At 28.7% G+C, this 22,508-nt stretch overlaps 1 protein-coding gene across 1 annotated transcript in view; it reads right to left on the reverse strand.

Annotated features, from left to right (window-relative positions):
• LOC136084056 (uncharacterized) overlaps positions 1-22,508 on the reverse strand; it is a 242,124-nt gene that overhangs the window by 100,433 nt on the left and 119,183 nt on the right. The window contains exons 10-13 of the mRNA XM_065804144.1: positions 19,506-19,770; positions 10,838-12,022; positions 3,502-3,585; positions 3,146-3,388 (exon numbers count right to left, since the gene is read on the reverse strand). Of these exons, the coding sequence (XP_065660216.1) occupies positions 3,146-3,388; positions 3,502-3,585; positions 10,838-12,022; positions 19,506-19,770 (1,777 nt within the window). The remainder of the gene's footprint in view (positions 1-3,145; positions 3,389-3,501; positions 3,586-10,837; positions 12,023-19,505; positions 19,771-22,508) is intronic.

Below are 22,508 nucleotides of genomic sequence, written 5' to 3' on the forward strand. Positions count from 1 at the left end.
TAGTTATGCTTGAGCAAGATACTTTAAATGGATTTGGGAAAAGCAACTAAAGGGTAAACAGTTATAGGGTAAACATCTATTAGACTGGTGTAGATGTATTTATACAATATTGTCTCCAGTTTAAGATGTTGAATGCTAGATCTTGACTCATTGCATATGTTTTGCTTGTGTCTCTGTTTTTATGACTAAGAAAATCATGCTATTATCTCCAAATGAGGGTACAGCTCTAAAACTCAGTTTTATGGTTCTGAGGCGAGCTGGTAGTCAGGCTTCCTGAACTTTGAGGTAGCTTTTAGAGAGACTGATCCATTAATAAATGTAAAATATCAGAGTACTAACAGTGCAATGTTAGTACTCTGATATTTTACATAACAATGGACATGGATGTTGACCCCATTTCTTACTTTTAATGTGCATTGTCGAGATCACAAATGGAGCCCCTTTTTTAAAGCTTAGGGTTTATTAACAGTAACAAGATAATTGTCTTTCCTTTGCTTTGCTGTGCTATCTTTGCTTTGAGCCAAGATCTTTAAAAAATCCAAAAATGAGTAGAAAAGAACCAAAAACTGTAAAACGCAAAAACCCATCATCATCACTTAGTTCTCTAAATTAATCATTCCCTAATATTACGGTCTTTTGTTGGATCTTATCTCTTGCACCAGAGCCAATATCTTTGTTGTTGGTGACTTTAATGCTCATCACACTGAATGGCTTTGTTCTAGTGGTAGTTGCTCTGCAGGGGTTAAGGTTCTCAACTTTTGTCTTTCTCAATCTCTAACACTAATAATCAACTTTTTAAATCACTTTTAAGAAAATCCAAATCATTTACTTTCTCTACTTAACTTGAGTCTTGTTTCTGATCCTAGTGAGTGCTCAGTTTCTCCACATTCACCCTTAGATGCTTCAGATCACGGTTTGATCTCTCTAAAACCATTATCTCATTCTTTTTCATCATCAGAATACCTTTCTTATCCTACCTCTTACAAATACCTTAAATTTGACTGGGGCTCTTTTTGTGCTTTTTTTTGAGATAGCCCTTGGGTAGAAATTTTTCATTTTTCTGCTAACAAATGTGCTTCTTATGTAACTTCTTGGATTCAGGCTGGCATGGAATCTTTTATTCCTTTTCAACAATTCAAAGTCAAGCCTCACTCTTCTCCATGGTTTTCCATCAACCATTACTTCCATATCTATCACCAAAACAAGAAGTAAGAGTTAATCCTAGGAGGCAAAGCACAGATGACTCATCAAGTACTTTACCAGTCATAAACATTGGAAGATCTAGATTGTTGAAATACCAATTAGCTAAAAAAATTGAGTTTTATTTGAGTAAAAGTTCATCAGCCACTGAGAGCCCTATGCTGCAGCCGAAGTGAGATCCTTTTCGAGCTTAAATCCCCCCTCGAAGCAATCAGAGAGTATTGGCTTTTTATCAAGACAAGAATAAATGGTATTGTTAGCTGATGATACTACCATTTATTCTTGTCTTGATAAAAAGCCAATACTCTCTGATTGCTTCGAGGGGGGATTTAAGCTCAAAAAGGATCTCACTTCGGCTGCAGCATAGGGCTCTCAGTGGCTGATGAACTTTTACTCAAATAAAACTCAATTTTTTTAGCTAATTGGTATTTCAACAATCTAGATCTTCCAATGTTTATGACTGGTAAAGTACTTGATGAGTCATCTGTGCTTTGCCTCCTAGGATTAACTCTTACTTCTAATCTATCTTGGAAACCATATATTAAATCGATTTCAAAATTAGCATTTGGTAATTTTGCATGTTAAAACCAAAAGTTGTAAGAAGGTTGCATCCCTTTATCGTGCTAGCCACTTTCTTACTCCAAATTCTATGCTTTTCCTATATAAATCTCAAGTCCGTCATTATATTTAATGCTGTTGCCATATCTGGAGTGGATCTTCAAATTATGCTCTTTCTCTTTTAGACAAAGTGCAAAAACGCATTGTAAACATAGTTGGACTTTCTCTTGCAGCAAACCTTCAATCATTATCACATTGTTGTAATGCTGTTTCTATTTCTCTATTCTATAAATACTATAAAGAGCTAGCGTCTCTTGCACCATCTACTAAAATTTATTATTGTGTTACTCATCATCCACATAAGACTCATCCTTTTTTATTGTTCTAGATATCAAAACAAAGAGTTGTAAGAATGCTGCACTTTTTTGCCATATAAAGGAGTTTTAATCATATAAAGGAGTTTTCATCATATAAAGGAGTTTTTATAATATAAAGAAGTTTTCATCATATAAAGGAGTTTTTATAATATAAAGGAGTTTTCATCATATAAAGGAGTTTTAAAGGAAGAATGGCTATAAGCTGAGTGTTGATAGTGAACAGGCAGGAGAAACTATTCATTTAAAAGTTTGTGTATTCTCTCTATATATAAATGGCCAAGTGAATTTTCTAAAGAATCATACAAAAAGGATTTAGTGTGTGTTGCTCTTTTCTTTCAGCACAGAGAGAATTCAAGGCTTTTTTGTGTCCAGGTTGTATTTATTAATGAGCTGCTTAAACTAAAATGTATTTAATATTGATATTAATAATTATTTTATTTGACTAATAAAAAAGGAGTAATTTAAATATTGACATTTTACAGAGAGTTTTGAGAGTGTATACCTTGAACATATTTTTTTCATATTTATAACCATTAATTTTTTGCACACACTTAAAGAAAAAAACTTCAAATGCTGCATAATAACTAATGCTATAACTCTCTTCTTTTTATCCAAAATAGTTAATTTATGTTAAATTAGTTCAGGACTCAAACTGTTTATTTGCCTGAAATCATCTTTAAAATCTACTATTTACAATTTACAAATTAGTTAATTATTTATTTTTACCTAATCAACATTTTATTTTCTCCAGAGTTAGAACTTGGAAAGCAGTTTAATATTGACAACATAATTGTTTCTAACTGTTTAAGTTGATTTAATATGTTAAATATTAAAAAGATAAATTAACTATAGATAAAAAAAAAAAAAAAAAAATAAACAAAATATTGTGCAACAAAATAGTACTTTAAAAATAAATAGCATTATGCTGATAAATTATAGAATCGAAGCATTAGCGTTTAAAATCATAGTTGCAATATATTATGGTATCATACAAAAAGAATGTTACTCACTAAAGATAACAAACACCTGGAGTCGGCTGTGAACATGTAGACTTGGTGAACTTAAACTTTACTTTTTTTAAAGAATCTGCATAACCAACTTCTAAGTAAAATGTGTAGTCTTTTTTCTCAAGTAAAATATTTCTGTTTATTACAAGACTGGGAAGTCGAAAACCTGTAGTTGTAGAATTGTGAACTTCAAGCTCAGGAGGAATTTTCCCAGTATTATCATTAATAGTCCAAACTCCTGTTAGTCTAAAGATTAAAAAAATAAAATAAAATGTAAAAAAATGTAAACAAATTTAAATTAATGAAGAAATGTAAGAACCAAAAACTTCATGTATGTCAATAAAAAAATAGTAACTCACCTTTGAAATCCACAATCCTCACAATCAAAAGAATATATGACACGATCCATAAAATTCAGTTTTTCATCACAGTTGGATATACATCTAAGCATTTAACAAGTTAAAACAAATAATCCAATTGAAAAAGATTACAATTTAATTTTTCAGAGTAATTTTTTTTTCTCATGTCTTTATTATTGAATTAATAACTGCCTCAGATTATATTCTTAAATAAAACTGATAAAAAATATTTTTGTATTATAAGCTATCATTTTGATCATCTAGAATAGTCAATAATAAATATCTTTCCTCTGTTATTGCCTGGGGCTCACATTGGCTGTTGAATTTTAACTCAAATTAAACTCAGTTATTTTCAGTCTATTAATATCGCAATCATAATATTCATTGGTGAATGGCAACATACTTATCAAATCTCCTATTTTACATCTCTGCAGAATATTTTTTACAACTGACCTTCTGGAAAATATATATTAAATCCACTTTAAAATCAGTGTCTGCTATTGTTATTTTCTAATTGACAAAATCTTATTTAACAGGTCAACACTGTTAAGTTAAATCCGTTTAACGGATTATTTATTTGTGCATTAAAATTTAAAATTTTTTTCCTTGCAAACATAAGTGCTTTGGAATTTTTTTTTATTTCACCTAACTTTTTACAAAAAACAGCACTAATAACGCCTTAATAAGAAACTTTTTAAGCATAACAAATAGGTAATTTTTTCTAATTAATTATATACATTTATATATATATATACATATATATATGTATATATATATATATATACATCTATATATCTCTATATATATATATCTATATAAATATATATATATATATATATATATATATATATATATATATATATATATATATATATATATATATATATATATATATATATATATATATATATATATATATACATTTATATATATATTCATATATATATATTGCTCCGCGCATGTGAAACACGCCCATAAATGGCCTTCCGGTAGCGACAAATAGCGCTAACTAGTTTTATTACAAGAGCAAAAAATTGCGCTCGTCTGAAGAACTTGCGAGGGAGGAAATATAAGTTGATTTAAAAGAAGTTACTGGATTACCCAGAGTCATGCAACTGCAATCAAAATATTGTCATCTAAAATTGGGTATCCTCTGGGGAGTACAGGCAAACTTAAATGCAGTGGTGGTATGTGTTATGCTGATAGCAGAAATGAAATATCAAATGTCTGCATTATAAGGGAGCTGATTAACATTTGGAACAAGGCAGGCTTTGATGAAAATTTTATCATCTGTGAACAGTCAATTAAGTAAGTGACTAAATATAAAAATCTCTTATCATAAAAATTAAATATTCTGTGAAATACATTTATCTGTGAAATATATTTACATATAAGTTTTTATGCTATATTTAAAAATATTGCAACTTTAACTTAGGAATAGAATCATTGCTCTGTAAACCCAGTATATTAAAGTTTTAAAGATGAGAACCCTATAGATGAGCAAAGAAACCATGAGCCAACATACTCAAGAGTTCTTAGACAAAGCTTATGTTTTGTTTCCTATACACAAAGACAGGATCCTAGAAGGAGTAAAGAGGCTGTAAAGGAGGATTCTATTATTTTGAAGAGATGTTTGAGAAGGGACATGGTCAAGATGTCCTACAAAAATGACAAAACATTTGCTGAAATAGTTGCTGAGGGTGAGGAAAGGATAAAAAACCTGGAGGAGAGACTGAAAGCAGTTGTTGAGCAAAAAAAAGAAAGCTAATTACTGGAAAAAGCAGCAGAAGAAGCTTTGAGAAACTTTAAGCAGGAATTTTCCAGTGGGTTTAATGGAACAGATTATGATTTAGACTTTGAAACTTCAACTGCAAAGAAAAAAAAGTTTTATGATTCAACCAAGATTTGCCTTCAACTCATTCTAAGTGATGTTTCAGACAAGTGGATTCCATTTATGACAAGGTAAATAAGTTTATGTATAAAAAAGTGAAGTATACTACAAGTATATATAAAACTTCATGTTAAAACAACACAAATGTTACATAATGTAAAAAAGCTCTGTTTTTTTTTAAGGTATCAAGTTAGTGTGAGAGCTGAAACAGCAATGTTGTCTTCTCTATTCCAAGCTGGAGAAGTAGATATTGACATGTTGAACATTTCTAAGTCGCAGATGGCAAGACAAAATTATGATATTATAGAGAATGAAGCAATAATAGTAAGAAAGCAGAACCTGGATAAGATAAGAGGGTTTCAAACTTGTTCTTCACTTTGACGTAAAGTTGGTCAAACATTACAGGACGGAGGTTATGACTTCAGAAACAGTAGAAAGGTTTGCAATTGGTGTTTCCTCTCTAGAGAACGGCTCACGTGACTTTCTTCAGGGAATACTTATACCTCCTCCAGGAATAAAGTACCCACCTACAAAGGAAAAGATCAAGCACTGGCTATCCAAAGTCTTGTGCAATATTATGACTTAACAGACCAGATCATAGCTTGTTGTGGTGACACAACTCGTTTAAACACTGGAAAACATAATGGTACAATTATAAATATTGCAGTTTATTCTCTACCTTGTCCAATTCATTGCCTAATGTGCAGGTATGATGGTTTAATAGCTGACCAGCACTTAGAGAAAAAAGTGAGGATGAATATTAATGTAGAATTATTAAAATATATTGTTCCAGAGATGAAGAGCTTTGACAAAGAACAACCAGAACCTTTTACACAGCCCTATCTCCTCTCAAAGCTATCAGACTTTGTTTTTTAGAAGTCTGGTGTCTTTTTTCTCTCATGGAAAGAAGAAGGAATGTCAAATTTAGAGAAAAATCTCAACAATAAATCTTTCAAGACATTTGTGTCCAGTGTAAATCAATTAGCAGTTGTTAATTACAGGGCTGAAAGACACATCAAATTGGTGCAGGTTTCATTGGAAAGACACATTCCAAAGATAGACTCCAAGACAGAATGATGGTGGTTTTAGACAACCTGCTGAAGGTGTCTAAACTTGCCACTAAACAGGACTTGAAAAATATTTAGATATTTAAAAAAAGCACTTTATGGCTAAATTTTTATTTTATAAAATTTTTTTTTCCAACAAAACTTTCTTAATTCTTGCCCCACCTAATTTATTTTTGTATTCCATATTATTTCATTTTAAAAACATTAAAAAAATGCAATTATAATAAAGAATAAAATAATTATGAATTTTTTTCAAAGTTGCAATAAGTATAGCAGTCAGAATTATTGAATGAGATAATTTACTTCAAGTTAATTTAAATATTTTATAAAAATATTGAATACTACTGGAATTTCAATTAATAAATGCAAAGAAACTCATTAAAATTTATATGGAAATTTTTTTTGCATATAAATTTACTGTTTAGCTCAAAGTCACTGTTTAGCTGAAGAACACCTTCTTCAGCTAAACAGTGACTTTGAGCTTGGATACTTTTATGGTGGTCAACTGGGACCAAATAAGGAGGATTGACATAGTGCACAATAAAAAATAGAATTTTTTTTTTTCTAGGACACCCTATTATATATATATATATATATATATATATATATATATATATATATATATATATATATATATATATATATATATATATATATATATATATATATATATATATATATATATACATACATACATACATATATATATATAAATATATATGTGTGTGTGTGTGTGTGTATATATACATATATATATATTACAGAAACAAATAATCAAAACTTTAAACTAGTTTAAACTATTTCTAATCTTTCTAGGATTATGTTTATTATCTATTATTATGTTACAATCTATTATCACGTTTCATGCATTAATATATTGAACATAGTAACACATAAACTACATCAATACTTCATAGTAGACAACATTGCAAGTAAAATACTTATTAGAAGCTTTGATTAATTTGATGTGATTTAAATCCGATTCAACAAGTATTTTAACTCCTGCTCTTGAAATTGGTCTTAAGAATGCCACATACAGATGGCCATGACTTAGTGCACTTCAGGTAGACCAACTCTGTAGAATGTTTGCTTTTGTGACTTGTTGATTAGGGGTGTTTATAAAAATAAAATTTCAAAAAGGCAAATACACAACAAGCTAAATTTGGGGCAAATATAAAAAAAATACAATTACAAAAAAAAAAGATCAAACATATTGAGATTTACCTTGTGCTCAAGCGTCAAAACCCCCCTAAAAATGCCCCAAATAGTACCCTCGTAGCAAGGCTTTGAGCACAAGGTAAATCTTAATATTTTTAATTTTTTTTTAATGTGCTCATAATAATCTATACTCTTTTTTTAAATTGATGTGTATCTGTGATTTTTCTTGATAGTTCTTTAAATTGAAAATGATTTTATGCAAAAAAAACCAAAATATGCGCATTTAACAAAAGAATGCCCAATAATTCGTAGTTATTTTATTTGTTTATATTCATATTGTTTGGTTTATTAATTATTAATGTTTTTTTTTGTTATTTGATTTGTGTACTTTGTTTGCATTTTTCTTTTGTTCTCACTTAATAAACAATTTTATTACCTGTCTAAAAGTTGTAAAAAGAAAAAAACTGACAATTGTAAATTAACATTAATGTATATTGCAAAATTCTGCAGTAAACATAGTTTCATCTCATATTTTGAAATTAGTGAATGTCATTTCTTTTAAAATAGTTTTAAAAATTATAATGGACAATTTAATAGAAAACAAAGGAGAGTCACAAAAAATGAAAGTTTCAAGTGCAAATAAAAGTAAAAAACTATTAAAAAGTGGCAATGAAAAGCGAAATATAAAAACGAAAAAAAACAAACATTTTATTATTGAGAAAGTGAAACCAGCAATACTAAGTAACGAATTTGTTTTGAGCTTTTTTTAATTTTAAATATCTAGTTTAGGATATAAGATTATAGTTTATAATGTGAAATCCTATGACCATAAGATCTCACATTGTACAAGAGCAAATTCAACCTGAATATTTTTGTTATTAACTTTAGTTGATCAACTGCCAATTGGATTAAAAAACGCTTTCTAAAACATCAAAAAAGTCAATGATAATTGCATGCTCAGTAAAAAAAGACAGAAAATACGAGAGATGTGTTGAACTGCATTGTAGGTGTATTCTAAGCAAAATCAAGGGTCCCTGGCTTAAAGCTGGGAATGGACCTGGGAAAAATAAAGTAATACAGGAATACATAAAGGATCTTTAATAACAATATCTACTAAGTTAAATAAATATCAAATTCTTTTAGCTTGCAGACATGTTTCTGAGTTGAGAATCACACACTTTTGTGAGGCTATAATGAAAAAACTACGGCCCCCAATAACCCTTTGTTTAAACATTTCAAAAACTTGTTTGAGCAGCCTAAGTTTGAGTACAACCCATCTATTTAGTAAAATTTGGTTGGGAAGAAATTAAAGGAACTGTTGTTGAAAAAGTTGCTATAGAATCTCTTGAGTATTGTAGATCTTACTTATTGAGAAATAATATTGTAAGGGAAGATAGAAAAGAACTTGCAGAGCTAGTGGTCAACTATCTTTCTCCTTCTTTCATTAAAATTCAAAAAACTGGAGCGGTTCATGAAGCAAGATTTATTGGGAAATCTATATATAATTTAAAAATGCAAATTCTTTCAACTCAAATTGATTTTGTTTAAAAAAAGTAGAGAACATATTAAGGTAATAACTGAATTTATCACTTGTTTTTATGCAAAGTGGTACCTGCAATCAAATGATACAATCAAAGCTCCTTTTATGGATGTAACTGCTATTCATCAAATGCATCAGTATAAAGTAGTATGTGCAGAACCATTTGCTGTTGATGCTGTGTTGAATTCTTTATTTAAACATACATGGTATCTTGACTCAACTCTGATTCCTTTAGCCTTGCTGGATGATGGTGTTGCAAGTAACATGACTTAGGTTTTGGATATTATCATTTCCAAAACCTAAGTCATGTTACTTTAAAACTGAAAATAAGCAAAAAAAAAGATATAGAAAGATTGTTGAAAATTGAACTTAACATTCATCAGCAAACTTCTAGCTTAGCTTCTTTGGTTGATGAGTTCTCCTGGTTAATGTTTGATATGATTGGAATAAAAGATCAACGAATTGATGATTGGCTTACCTTGCCACCTCAGTATTGGCACACGCAATCAACATATAAATTATTTTTAAAATTTGCAAAAAGTATTGTTTGTGTAAACAACCACAATGTAAGAGCAATTGGAATGATGCAACAATTTGTTCACTGCTACAGAGACGAGGAAGAAAAACAAAACAGGCTTATTGCTGTGGACAAAGTTCGCTCAATTTTTAAGGCATCAGGCAGTGAATCTTTATTAACCAAGAAACAAAATAACAAAGTTGTAAGCAAAAAAAGAAACGCAAAGGGACTACTTAGCTTACGCTCTAAAATTCAGAAGATAGCTTGAACTTTAGTATTTATATTTAAAAAAATATTATTTAAAGATACAAGTTGCACATAATTTAAGTTTGTATCATTTAATCAACCTATAAAAAAATGTTTTTCTATAAGGCTAAATACAAACAAAATGAACAATGAAAAAACCGAACAATGTGAATATAAACAAATAAAATAACTACGAATTATTGCGCATTCTTTTCTTAAATGCGCATATTTTCGTTTTTTTGCATAAAATCGTTTTCAATTTAAAGAACTATCAAGAAAAATCACAAATACACATCAATAAAAAAAAAAAGTATAGATTATTATGAGCACATTAAAAAAAAAAAAATTAAAAATATTAGGATTTACCTTGTGCTCAAAGCCTTGCTACGAAGGTACTATTTAGGGCATTTTTAGGGGGGTTTTAACGCTTGAGCAAAAGGTAAATCTCAATATGTTTGATTTTTTTTTTTGTAATCGTATTTTTTTTATATTTGCCCCAAATTTAGCTTGTTGTTGATTCGGTTTTCGAAATTTTATTTTTTTGAACACCCCTATTGTTGATAGCCACAGCAAAGTTGGGTAGAACCGGAAACTGTTGTCAAATCAACATGTGGGGTAAATTATTTTTTATCAATTTGGGGAAGGACTCATCAATTTGGAGAAGAAATATTGCTTTATATTACTATGGGTACTTTTGTATTTTCCTGTAGCAATTCTTGTCTGAACCAAATTAATAGCCAAATACCCTGAAAATAAGTTATGTTCTGCAAAGTAACCTCTACTGAAATCTATATTCTTTAAAAGGATAATTATTCAATTAATCTTTTAATTCAATTAAAGTATTTTAGTCTGCGCGTATATATATTACGTTAAAAGTAAAAAATTTTGAAAAAAAAAGAAAATGTTATAAAACATACTTAACAGAAATAGTTGGTAAACCTTGAGAGATGATTAAGACTTCTTGAACGAAACAGCTACTTTTGAATATAATATTTGAGTAAATATCTTTTCCTGCATACTTTGTTCCACAAACCTCAAAACCATAACTTAAACCTTCTAAAAATTGCTGCGTACTAAAATTCATGCTAGTTTTAGAAGAAATATCCATCCATGTTTGACTAAAACATGTATCACTTTTGTATGTCAAATTCAAAAGTGTAAAATTTCCCATGACTTCCAAAGCATTTGAAAAACTCGAAGCAATTTTACATCTCCACATAAAAGTGATTTCTTGAATTCCAATCATTGGATCATCAGGATCATAACAAGAACTTACACTTATTGTGAAGTTTTGATGAAAACTATCATTTCCTATTTTTTTCTTGTATGCAACAGAATTAAAAAATCCTTTATCAATATTTATATGCAAAGGTAAATATGTAATGTTAAAGTATGCGGTATAAACAGTCTTATAAATCCCATAATTATAAACCAATGACAAATTGTAAAGACCAAAGTCAAATAAATTTTTTCCAACTGTGTAAGTAATTTTTTGCTGGACTTGAATACCATTAGTTACTTTAGGTTTTGAAACTAAATTGGTTAGATGCCACTGGATAGTAAAATTATCGTTTTTACATAAAGGATCAATACTTTCTACAACACCAGTTAAATCTGCTCCAATACTTCGAAAAATGATCACTGGACTTGAATATGTTCCATAATAAAAACTAATTGGTGGCACAGTACAGTTTTTTACCATCACACTTATTATTCTGCTTGTGTTATACAATAAATTCTTGGATGTTATAGAAATGCTATATATATTCTCTATTGTATAACTATGCTGCACTTGGAATGGAACAGGATTTGAATTCATAGTTTGATTATTGTAGGTGACATCACTACCATCACCCCAATCAATTGAGTATAGTAAATATGATCCTGTATTTTGATATATGGTAAGTATTAAATAGCTGTTGGTGGATAACAGAACATATCCATTTTGTGAAATAATGGGTGTAGTTATTACATTTAAAGCTGATGGTGGGCAAAAAACTGATACATTAGTGGTGCTAGACAATGTCTTGCCAATGATATCTCCAATTAAAACATTGTTTGATGCAGAAGCAAAAATTATAAATTTTGTGCACACATTATATCTAAAAACAAGAGAAATATAACATATTAGATATTATTCCTTAGACTAATAGTCTTCACTCTTTCCCAGAGGGAGAAACTTGGAGACATAATATATAGCTATCTATGTATACATGCTAAAAAGTAATTACGATTAATTTTAATTAAGCTATAAGGAAAAAAAATGCTGTAAAAAATGCTTTAAGGAAAAAAAATCTACTCTTTCTTTTAATCTTATAATATCTAGGGCTATTATTGTATGAAATCCAAAATTTATTAAATTATTAAGTGTTTAGTTATTCATTTCTATTCCTAAAAAAGTAACTTAACTTCTGCATTCATATATACATATATATATATATATATATATATATATATATATATATATATATATATATATATATACATAATTTTAATTTGAGTCATATTGAGGTAATCCTGCAGTTAAGCGACCTAAATTAAATTTATTTTTGGGCTCTTGTTCGTTGAGAATTTTAAAGTAATTACTATATATATTATTACTATTATTGTAAATATTTTTTTTATAATTAATAATTATTATTTTTATAAATATATAAATTATTATTTAGAATAATAATTGTTATTTATTATTAATTATTTATTAAAGTGCAATATACATTCTCCACCTTTTTTTGAAAATAAAAAAAATAATTAAGCCGCTTAACTGCAGGATTACCCATACTAAAGTAACTTTCTAAAACTATTATTTCATAAGTCAATCATTGATAAAATTTAAAAAATTTATTATTAATTTATTGTAAATTTACAGAAAAAAAGAAAGAAAATAAAGTAAAAAAAGGAGACTTTATCATATGGTGGTTCATTATTTTTTCTGAAAGTTGGAACTTGAATGATTTTATGTGAAGCACTAAAGTAAAAAATGCAAAAAAAAATTGAAATCAAACAACATCCCTGTTCCCTGATAAAAAAGTTTTTACTTATAGAGCGATGTAACATAAAAGTATTTTGTTACATACCACATATAGGCCACAATAATTAATTCTGTCTTTTTTTTCAGGGACTATAATACTGCCTCTCCTGGAAAGAATTTTGCTTCACAGTCATACCAAGTTGAGACATTTTTCAATGCTGTTTTAAGATTGTGATAACTTATATTGCTTCTGTGATACAAAGATTGTATACAAGTGAATAATGGAGCAGTCCAATCAAGTATACACGGAAGTGATTATTCCAAGATAAGAATATAAAAAAGAAGAGTTGTAAAACTTGTGTCCAAATTAGGAAATTATCTGTATGTTAAAAAATGCTAACTGGCATAATAATCAATAGCATGACTAACATTTTCTCTCTTATGATGATAGTTAGGATACCAATTTTGTTCAAAAACAAGTGGGTAGAAATTTTATCAGTTCAGCAAAACAGAAGAACATTTTTTGATAGTTTCTCTGCAAACTACTCTGCTAAGAAGTTTCTCTGCAAACTTCTCTGCTAAGAAGTTTCACTGGAAACTTTTGAAGTACTTTAAGTGGGAATGCAAAGTCTGAACTCCAAGAGTTTCTGTTTTTATATGGGACACCATGACTTTATTAAATTTATATCAACATGTAAACATTTCCTAACAAACGATTACAAACTTATATAAGTTCATTAATTTAAAACTGTCTAGCCAACAGCTACGCATCTTTAACATAGTAAAAGCATGAACTTATTGAATTACGCTGCGTATGGCAAGGCCTCCAGCATACAAATTATTCAAAAATGAGCAGCTTGTTTATGGCATACATTACTTTTAAAGAATATAAAAGGCGAATCACAGCATTTGTGGTGACAAAACCTTTGGTTACACTGGTAGCTAGATGCTGAATTATGCTTAGGTACAAATATTTACCCACTCAAACCCGTGTTGATGCCAAAGTAAAAGAAAGTACTTTTGTGATGCATTTACCTAATGATATTATTTAAACTAACAGATATGGTTTTACTGATTAAAAAACATATATAAGAAAGTCATATTTTTGAGTCACATAAGGGGTCTTCCATAAAGTATGTACATGGTTGTGGGGTAAAAAGGGTTACATAGAAAACAAATGAATACAAACAAGAAGGAGGAGGAGAAGGGGGAGGGGGAGTGAAGATATCAAACGCACAAGTTTCTCAGAACTAATCTCTTACAAGACAGACGCACCACTACCACATGCAAACTGAAAGTTAAGAAATTTGTTATTTTAAAGTATATTTTTAGAATTATTTATACCTAGTAATATTTTTCAAGCTTGTGAATAAGCAATTGCTTGAACTATCAAATAGTGTACTGAGTACTATCTGTGCTTTGAGTCAAGTTTTTCAACAAATTTAAAAATGACACAAGTACCAAAAACTATAAACACAAAAAACAATTTTCATTACCAAGTTCTCTAAATCTATCATTCACTAATATTCGTCGTCTACGAAGTAAATAATTATACTTGCTCTTTGTGAGACTAATTTGAGTTCAGTTGTCTCATCTTGTGATTTAAGTGTTAATGGTTATCTTCCTTTAATTCGTAAAGACTCCAACAGTCACATGGTTAGCCTGAGCGTTTACATTTGTAAGAAAACATCCATTTGTACAAAAACTTGGTTTGAACAGACTATTTTTTTAATGTATTTTCTTTTAGCATGACTTCACTCTATTGCCTTTCTCTTTGTTCTATATTACTCTCCTTCATCTCAAGACTGCATTCTTTTTGATGTTATTTCTGATCAAATTGACCACACCTTTCCTCTTTATCCTTCAGCCAATATCCTTATTGTTGGTGACTTTAACGCTCATCACATATAATGGCTTGGGTCTTGTGTCAGTGACTCTGCAGGTGTTAAGGCCCACAACTTTTGCCTTTCTCAATTTCTAACACAAATAATCATCTTACCATTTCGCTTTCCAGAAAACCGGAATCATTTACCTTCTCTACTTGACTTATATCTTGTTTCTGAAATTAGTCTTCTTACTATCATAAACAAAGTCTTTAATTAACAAACACTTAATATTTCATATGGAAACTAATAACTTACTTTCTGATCATCAATATAAATTTTGGTCTTCTAGTTCTACTGTTGATTTGTTAACGGTACTAACCAATAGGTTTTATCATGCATTAGATAAATGCTCCACATTTATCTAATGCATAATAATGCAAGGTTAAGATTATAGCTGTCAACATTTCTAAAACCTATAATAAAGTTTGGCATGCTGGTTTTCTCCATAAGTTTTTTTCTTATGGTGTATCCTTCCTAACCAAATTGAATCATTCCTTACCAATCGTATCATAAAAGTTGTCCTTGATGGACAGCACTCTTCCTCATAACTTGTAACTTCAGAGGTTCATTAAGATTCTATCTTCGGCCCTATACTCTTTTTCATTTTATATTATTGATCTCCTTGAAATTCTCACATCTAAGATGGCATTGTTCGCTGATAATAGTACCATTTATTCTTGTCTTGATAAGCCAACATTCTCTGATTGCTTGGAGGAGGCCATTGAACTTGAAAAGGATCTCACTTCAGCTACAGCATGGGGCTCTCAGTGACTGGTGAACTTTAACTCAAATAGAACTCTTTTTTTTTCAGCTAATCTTTATTGCAATAATCTAGATCTTCCTTTATTTATAAAATACATTGTAAATATAGTTGGACATACTCTTGCAGCCAACCAACCTCCAACCATTATCACATTGTCATAATGCTTTTTTTTCTCTTTTCTATAAATATTATAATGAGCACTGCTAAAAAGAGCTTGCGTCTCTTGTGGCTTCCATTAAGTCTCATTCTTTTACAGAGACTTTTCCTAAGTGCTCCAAAAATTCTTGTTTGTCTAGTTTTTTTTCTCAAACATCAGTTTTTTGGAATTCACTCCCTTTCTCTTGTTTTCCTGATTCACATAATTTTCAATCTTTCAAGTCGTTTGTTGATCCTTATCTACAAACATTATCTTTTCCCTTCCAGTAACTTCCAACTCTAATAGTGGTTGCTTGCAGCCTTGTTGGAAGTGAAGATGTTAAAAGAAGGGGTATGAATAGTTTCTATATATAATGTATCACAGCCAATAGGAAGCACAACATGACAAATAAACATTTCTATACAGTATGCCTAGATTTATAACTAACTTTAAATTAAGTTTATTTAATTAAATTAAGTTTAATTTAAGTTTGAGAGTTGAACTATAGTAGGAAGGTTTTATATTAATGATTTCTTTTATTCCTTTCCAAGTATTCTTTATATTGTTTAAGTTTTTACTAAAATAGATTGTGTAATAAGATTTTTTACTAATTTTTAGTAGATTGCTGATTCTGTTTCTATAAAACTTAAATTTAGAAAACAGTTCATTTTTAGTACTAATATCTTTACATTTTGTGTGTTTTTTATATAGTTTGTTTTTAATAGAAATAGATTTAAGTATGCCATTGGTGATCCATGGTTTTGATTTAAGTTTAATTTGCTGCTTAGTTAGTTTTTTGTATGGAGCATGTTGGTCTAATATTTTTTCAAATGTCTTTAAAAGAAAACTGATAGATTGATTTACATCATTATCTTTTTTAATATATAGGGCCCAGTTAATGTTGGAAACATCCTCAATAAATATATTTTTGTTAAAGTTCTAGAAGCATCGCCTGTATGATATACTTTTTTAGGGTGATTGGTTTTTCTAGGAATGCAGATAAATTAAGCCATATGATCAGATATTGAAATAGTAAGATTGCCAGAGATTTGGTCGAGTAAATTGAAGTTTATAAAGATGTTATCAATAAGTGTTTGTGATTTAGCTGTTATGCGTGTTGGTAGAATAATAACAGGATGTAATGAAAAAGAAATAAGCAAGTCAGGGTAGCTAAATATAGGATTTGATTCATTATATTTTAGTATATCCATAAGTAAAATACTTTTTTTTTCAATATTTAGCTTATATAATAGTGGAGTTAAATAATTATTAGTGAAATCGTCTTATATACATATATTTTTACTGTTTTATACGAGGATCTATAAAGTTACAAAATAAGCAGCTTACAGCCCAAATTTGATTAACAGATCTAAAACTAGGGGTATTTCTATCGTATTTGCTTATTTTTTTAAATTTTTTGTACAGCACAATTTATATGAATATGTAAACCTGCTATCATTTTTACTTTCTATAACTTCTTTGGGTAATAATTGATTTCTTCCATTTAAAAAGACTTGAATATTATGTAATACACCAAAAAGCATAATCAGATTACTTATTAAAAAACCTTTTAACGGCTATTACAGAACCTCCACTCTCCCATAGCTCTCTGTACCAAAGTCCTGATTGCTTAATTATTTCAATTTAGGAAATAAATAGTTCACTAACAAATGTTATTGCACGAGAAGGAGCAACAATTTTTTAAAGGTATCATAGTGCTTATGGAATAATAAACTATTTTGAACTTTAAGGCTAGATGATCTTTGACAAACCAACTCAGTACAGTCAATAATAACTTTCGTTTTAGGATAAGACTCTTTGAAGTATTTCATCATGTTAAGTTTTAGTTGATCTAAATTAGGGCCAAATTGGTATAGTACCGAGTTTAAGGTACATAAAATTTGACCATGTTATAAGATATATTGACAAAGAAGGTTCTGGTGTCTTGAATTACCAGGAAATAAAATTTAAAGAAAAACCAAATCTAAGCCATGTTCAAAATATAAATGGTTGTTCAAAAGATTTCATTTTTGACCTAGGACCAGAATATGGTGTAAAATATGAAGGAAATGTAAACAATTCTTTGGGTAACTTTTCTACAGACTAACGCTCAGGATAATAATACTTTATATTTTCACATTCATTTCCAGGATTTAAATATTCAAACAAAAATGTTAAATTTTTCTTTTCTTATGCCAGTGAACAAGTTAAAATATTTATCATCTTTTTCATAACTTTTGTAACTAAAAATACTATTTTTTAATTGGTCGTTGATTATTTTATACTTTCATATTTTTCAAACAAGCTACACTAGCTTTCATGAACTAATTTTAATCTTTTACTGTGATTGTTTTTCAGATGACAGCAGCTTACAGTTTCCACAATTTTTATTATTTGCAAAATTCAGTAATGTATGAATTCCTTTATCAATCTTAGTTGTGAACCCTTAATACTCTGACCTTTTACATAGAGATTTTCTTGATAATTTTTCTTTTGCTGTCTTAAATGAATTTATCCTTTATTTCCTGTTTTCAAAGGTTTTTTTTACAGCAACCAGAACTAATTTTTATCTCCTCAGGCTTAAAGTGAGTCCACACACTTTAGTGTGCTTCCTTATTTCATAATATCAGCACCTCCTTAACATCTATATTTAAATATTCTGTTACACTAAGCTTTGAACATCAGGCTTTTTCTCTTGGTTGGGAAAGAAAACAGACCAATATTAGTCTTTTCCATATTGTTATTAAAAAACAAACTTTAACACAGTGATATACAGAAATGCATTTCTCTTCCGCCTTTTTCACCTCTTATGGTCTGATAATGCTTGAGTTGGAATAAAACATTTTTATTTTGGAGCAAAACTTGAAATTAAGTTTGATTAATTTTTTGTCCTTACTGGCCTCCTTTTCAAGCTGAGAAATTAAATGCGCAATTGAATTAGAGAAACATCTATTACAACACATTAAAAGCATAGGGTTTTAAAGTATTTGTAAATTGTTTTTTTATATTTGTCAAGACTTTGATGTTGTAGAACACTTATTTTTTCAATAAAATAAGTGTTCCATTCAAGTAAAAAAACTAATGGCCTATATATCGGCATTTGCTTTATCTGAAAGTAGAAAAGTGAATGTTATCAATAGCTTAAAATATTATTTTTATTTACGCAAACTATTTCTAGTCTACACTTATGTTAAAATGAATTCCATATGTTAAAAAAACTCAATTTTGGAAAAAATGGACTTAGCTCCCTTTTAGAAATAAGCTCATCAATTTTTTGAAATTTTTCAGAACTTTTTAAATTTACTAAAAAAATTATTTACATTAAATTTTCATTATATTAATGATATTATTATAATAAAAATTTAATGTAAACAATTTTATTATTACTTATAGCTGTCATGGATATTTAAAAATTTTTAAAACCTGGCAGAAAGTAGTCGCCGCTTAATATTGAAAACAGTTTTCCTAGTTTCTTGTCCATATTCATATATCAAAAATTTGTTACTTTAAACCTCATAACTTTTTGATAGGTTTGCGCAATTTTAATTTTGTCACCATAAAAAACTTATTAAAGATCATTATAATGATATATAACATTATAATTTTTAATTAGTTTTAAAAATTTATGTAACATAACTATATTATATGCTATATTTAAAAAACTTTTATGATTTTGTCCCTATTCACACCATGGTACACAAAAATACAATATAAGTTAATATAACCCTATGATACAGCAATTATAAAAATTAAATGGAAAAGTTTTAATCAAAATTATTTAAAAACTCAATCAAATAAAACAAATATCATAGGTAAATTAAATATTTACCTATGATTGAAAACCAATGTGAACCCATTAGCACCAGTGGCATCAATATTAGATCGATAATAAACGGTTCCATCACCAAAATCAATTGTCAATTTTAAATTATTTCCATTAAATATGGTAATAGTCACATAAAAAGTAACATCTTTCTGCAAACTATTTTCAACATACAAATTAAAACTTTTAATTTGAGACAAAACTGCAATATTAATTGAAGTATTCAGAGAGCTTATTTTGTTGGCGGCTGTCAAAAATACAGTGAAAACACCTAAACACAACATTTAGTAAAAAAATAAAAATATTATCAAGTCACTAAAAAGTTATATACATTTATATATATATTATATATATATATTATTTATATATATATATAATATATATATATATATATATATATATATATATATATATATATATATATATATATATATATATATATATATATATATGCATACTGTGATAAATATATATACTTTTTGCAAAAAATAAAATAGCACCATTAGGCGTATTTTCATTTTTGTTAAGAAAACACCATGCAAAATAATTTTTTTTAAAGCTTTGCTGTTTCAAATATTAGCTAACATGTTTACTTTCTAAAACAAATCATTTTGGGAATAAAACTGCTTGGTGTTGCTCAATTTTAATCAAAAATGCCAATTTTGACCGAAAAATAAAATACCACTACACACTCTTTTGTTGTAAAATACTCTAATAACTGTAAAAATAGTAGTGAAAATAGCAAGCGTTGGGTTCATTTTCGCTGTTTTATTCGTTTCATGTTAGTGCGTATTAGTCGGAGACATATACATATAAAAATGAGACGCGGAAAGCATTGTAGTGCAGAAAAACGAGAACTGATCCGAAAGTTGATACCAGCAGGAAAATCTTATAGAGAAGTTAGTCGTTTAGTTAAGTGTTCCAATAAAATGATAAGAAATGCCATAAAATTTCAAGAAAAGCCTGAAACACGTGGTCGAAAACATTCTATTTCAACATTGCTGGCCAATCGCTTAATCCGACAGGCTAAAAAGAAAACTTTTAAAACAGCTACCGAGCTAAAAAAGGACTTTAACATCAATGCAATAGTACAAACAGTTCGAAGTTTTCTGCGAGATAATGGATTTAAAACCTGTAGCCCCAGAAAAGTTCCATTTCTAAGTGCCAGACATGTTGTAAAGCGTATTGCGTTTGCTAAAAAACACTCAAACTGGCCACTCAAAAATGGAGGAATGTTTTGTAAACAGACAAAAGTAAGATTGTGCTTTATGATGGAAAAGGCTCTTGGGCGTATGTCAAAAGACCGCCGAATGCAGAATACAATCCAAAATATACCATCAAAACTATTAAACATGGAGGTTGTAGTATAATTATTTGGGCACGCTTTTTTTATTACAGAGTAGGGCCCAATCATCACATTACTACTATTATGGAGCAACACATTTATGTTGATATATTGGATAAAGTGATGTTGCCGTATGCAGACTATGAAATGCTGTTGTCCTGGGTGTTCCAACAAGACAATGACCCAAAGCACACTAGCAAGAAGGTGAAGAATTGGTTTGAGGAGCATAAAGTGAACTTTATGGAGTGGCCAGCACAGTCGCCAGATCTTAACCCAATCAAGAATTTGTGGGCTGACATAAAGTAGGTGGTTGCTGCTGCCAAACCCACCACGAAGGAGTCACTAAAGCAATGTCAGGACTTGGTTAATTTGATGCCAAGATGTTGTGTAGCCGTCATTGCCAATAAAGGTCATGCTACAAAATACTAATCTGTTAAGAAATAACTAATATGTATTGTAAAATGTTTGAAACAATTGATCTCATAATACCTCCTTATTTTAAAGTACACATTAAAGCTGTGGTGCTATTATTTCTTTTGCGTTTTATTTGATTTTTTTTGAATTTTTGTTTAATAAATGAATACTATATATTAAAACTTGTATAATTTGTTTTTTATAAAAATTATAAGCCATTTTACTTTCAAATATGTATTTAAAAGATTTTTAAAATATCAAAAGTATTTAAAAATTCAAATTTCAACTAATTTTTGATGGTGGTGCTATTTTATTTTTCACAGCTGTATATATATATATATATATATATATATATATATATATATATATATATATATATATATATATATATATATATATATATATATATATATATATATATATATATATATATATATATATATATATATATATATATATATATATATATATATATATATATATATATATATATATATATATATATATATATATATGCATATATATTTTACCCAACTACACATAAAGTTTTTCAAATACATTAATAGTGAAAAAAACCATTGTTAAGGAAACAATGGTTTTTTTCATTATTCATAGTTTTCTTTTTCTGAAAAAAAAAATATATATATATAATCTAAATAAATAAATACATACATTCTTTTAAATTTTAATTCTGATTCACTCCCAACAAGGCTACAAGTAACCACTATTAAGTTAGGAGTTACTAGAAAATAAAGAATAGAGTTATAGAGCAAAGAAACGATAGACCACTTGAAAAATTGAAGGGTGTATGAATCAGGAAAACATGAAGATAAGAGAGAGTTCCAAAGAGTTGAAGTGCAAGGAAAAAAACTAGACAAATCAAAGTATTTAAAACATGCAGCGACTGATACAGTAAAAAAATGAGACTTAGCTGAATGATGAGTCAAGTAAGAATTAGTTTTAATTGATGGAAATTGAGATGATTGCTCCTTTAAGCAGCAACCATAAAAGCATTTGTAGAAACGAGAAAGAGATACAGCTTTATGACAATGGGAAAGAGGCTCACGCTTAGCAGATAGAGCGGGTCCAACTATGTATCAACCCTCAGTGAGAGGGTGATAATTCATCAATACTGGAATGTAAACAGTATTTTGATAGTTGTTCGCAGCATGGGGTTGTTAATAAATTACGCCATGCAATTTTAGACCATTTTTGATCATTCCCCTCACAAAAACATAACACTTTAGTAA

Source organism: Hydra vulgaris, chromosome 08 (assembly GCF_038396675.1).
Source record: "Hydra vulgaris chromosome 08, alternate assembly HydraT2T_AEP".
In the NCBI taxonomy this organism is placed as follows: domain Eukaryota; kingdom Metazoa; phylum Cnidaria; class Hydrozoa; order Anthoathecata; family Hydridae; genus Hydra; species Hydra vulgaris.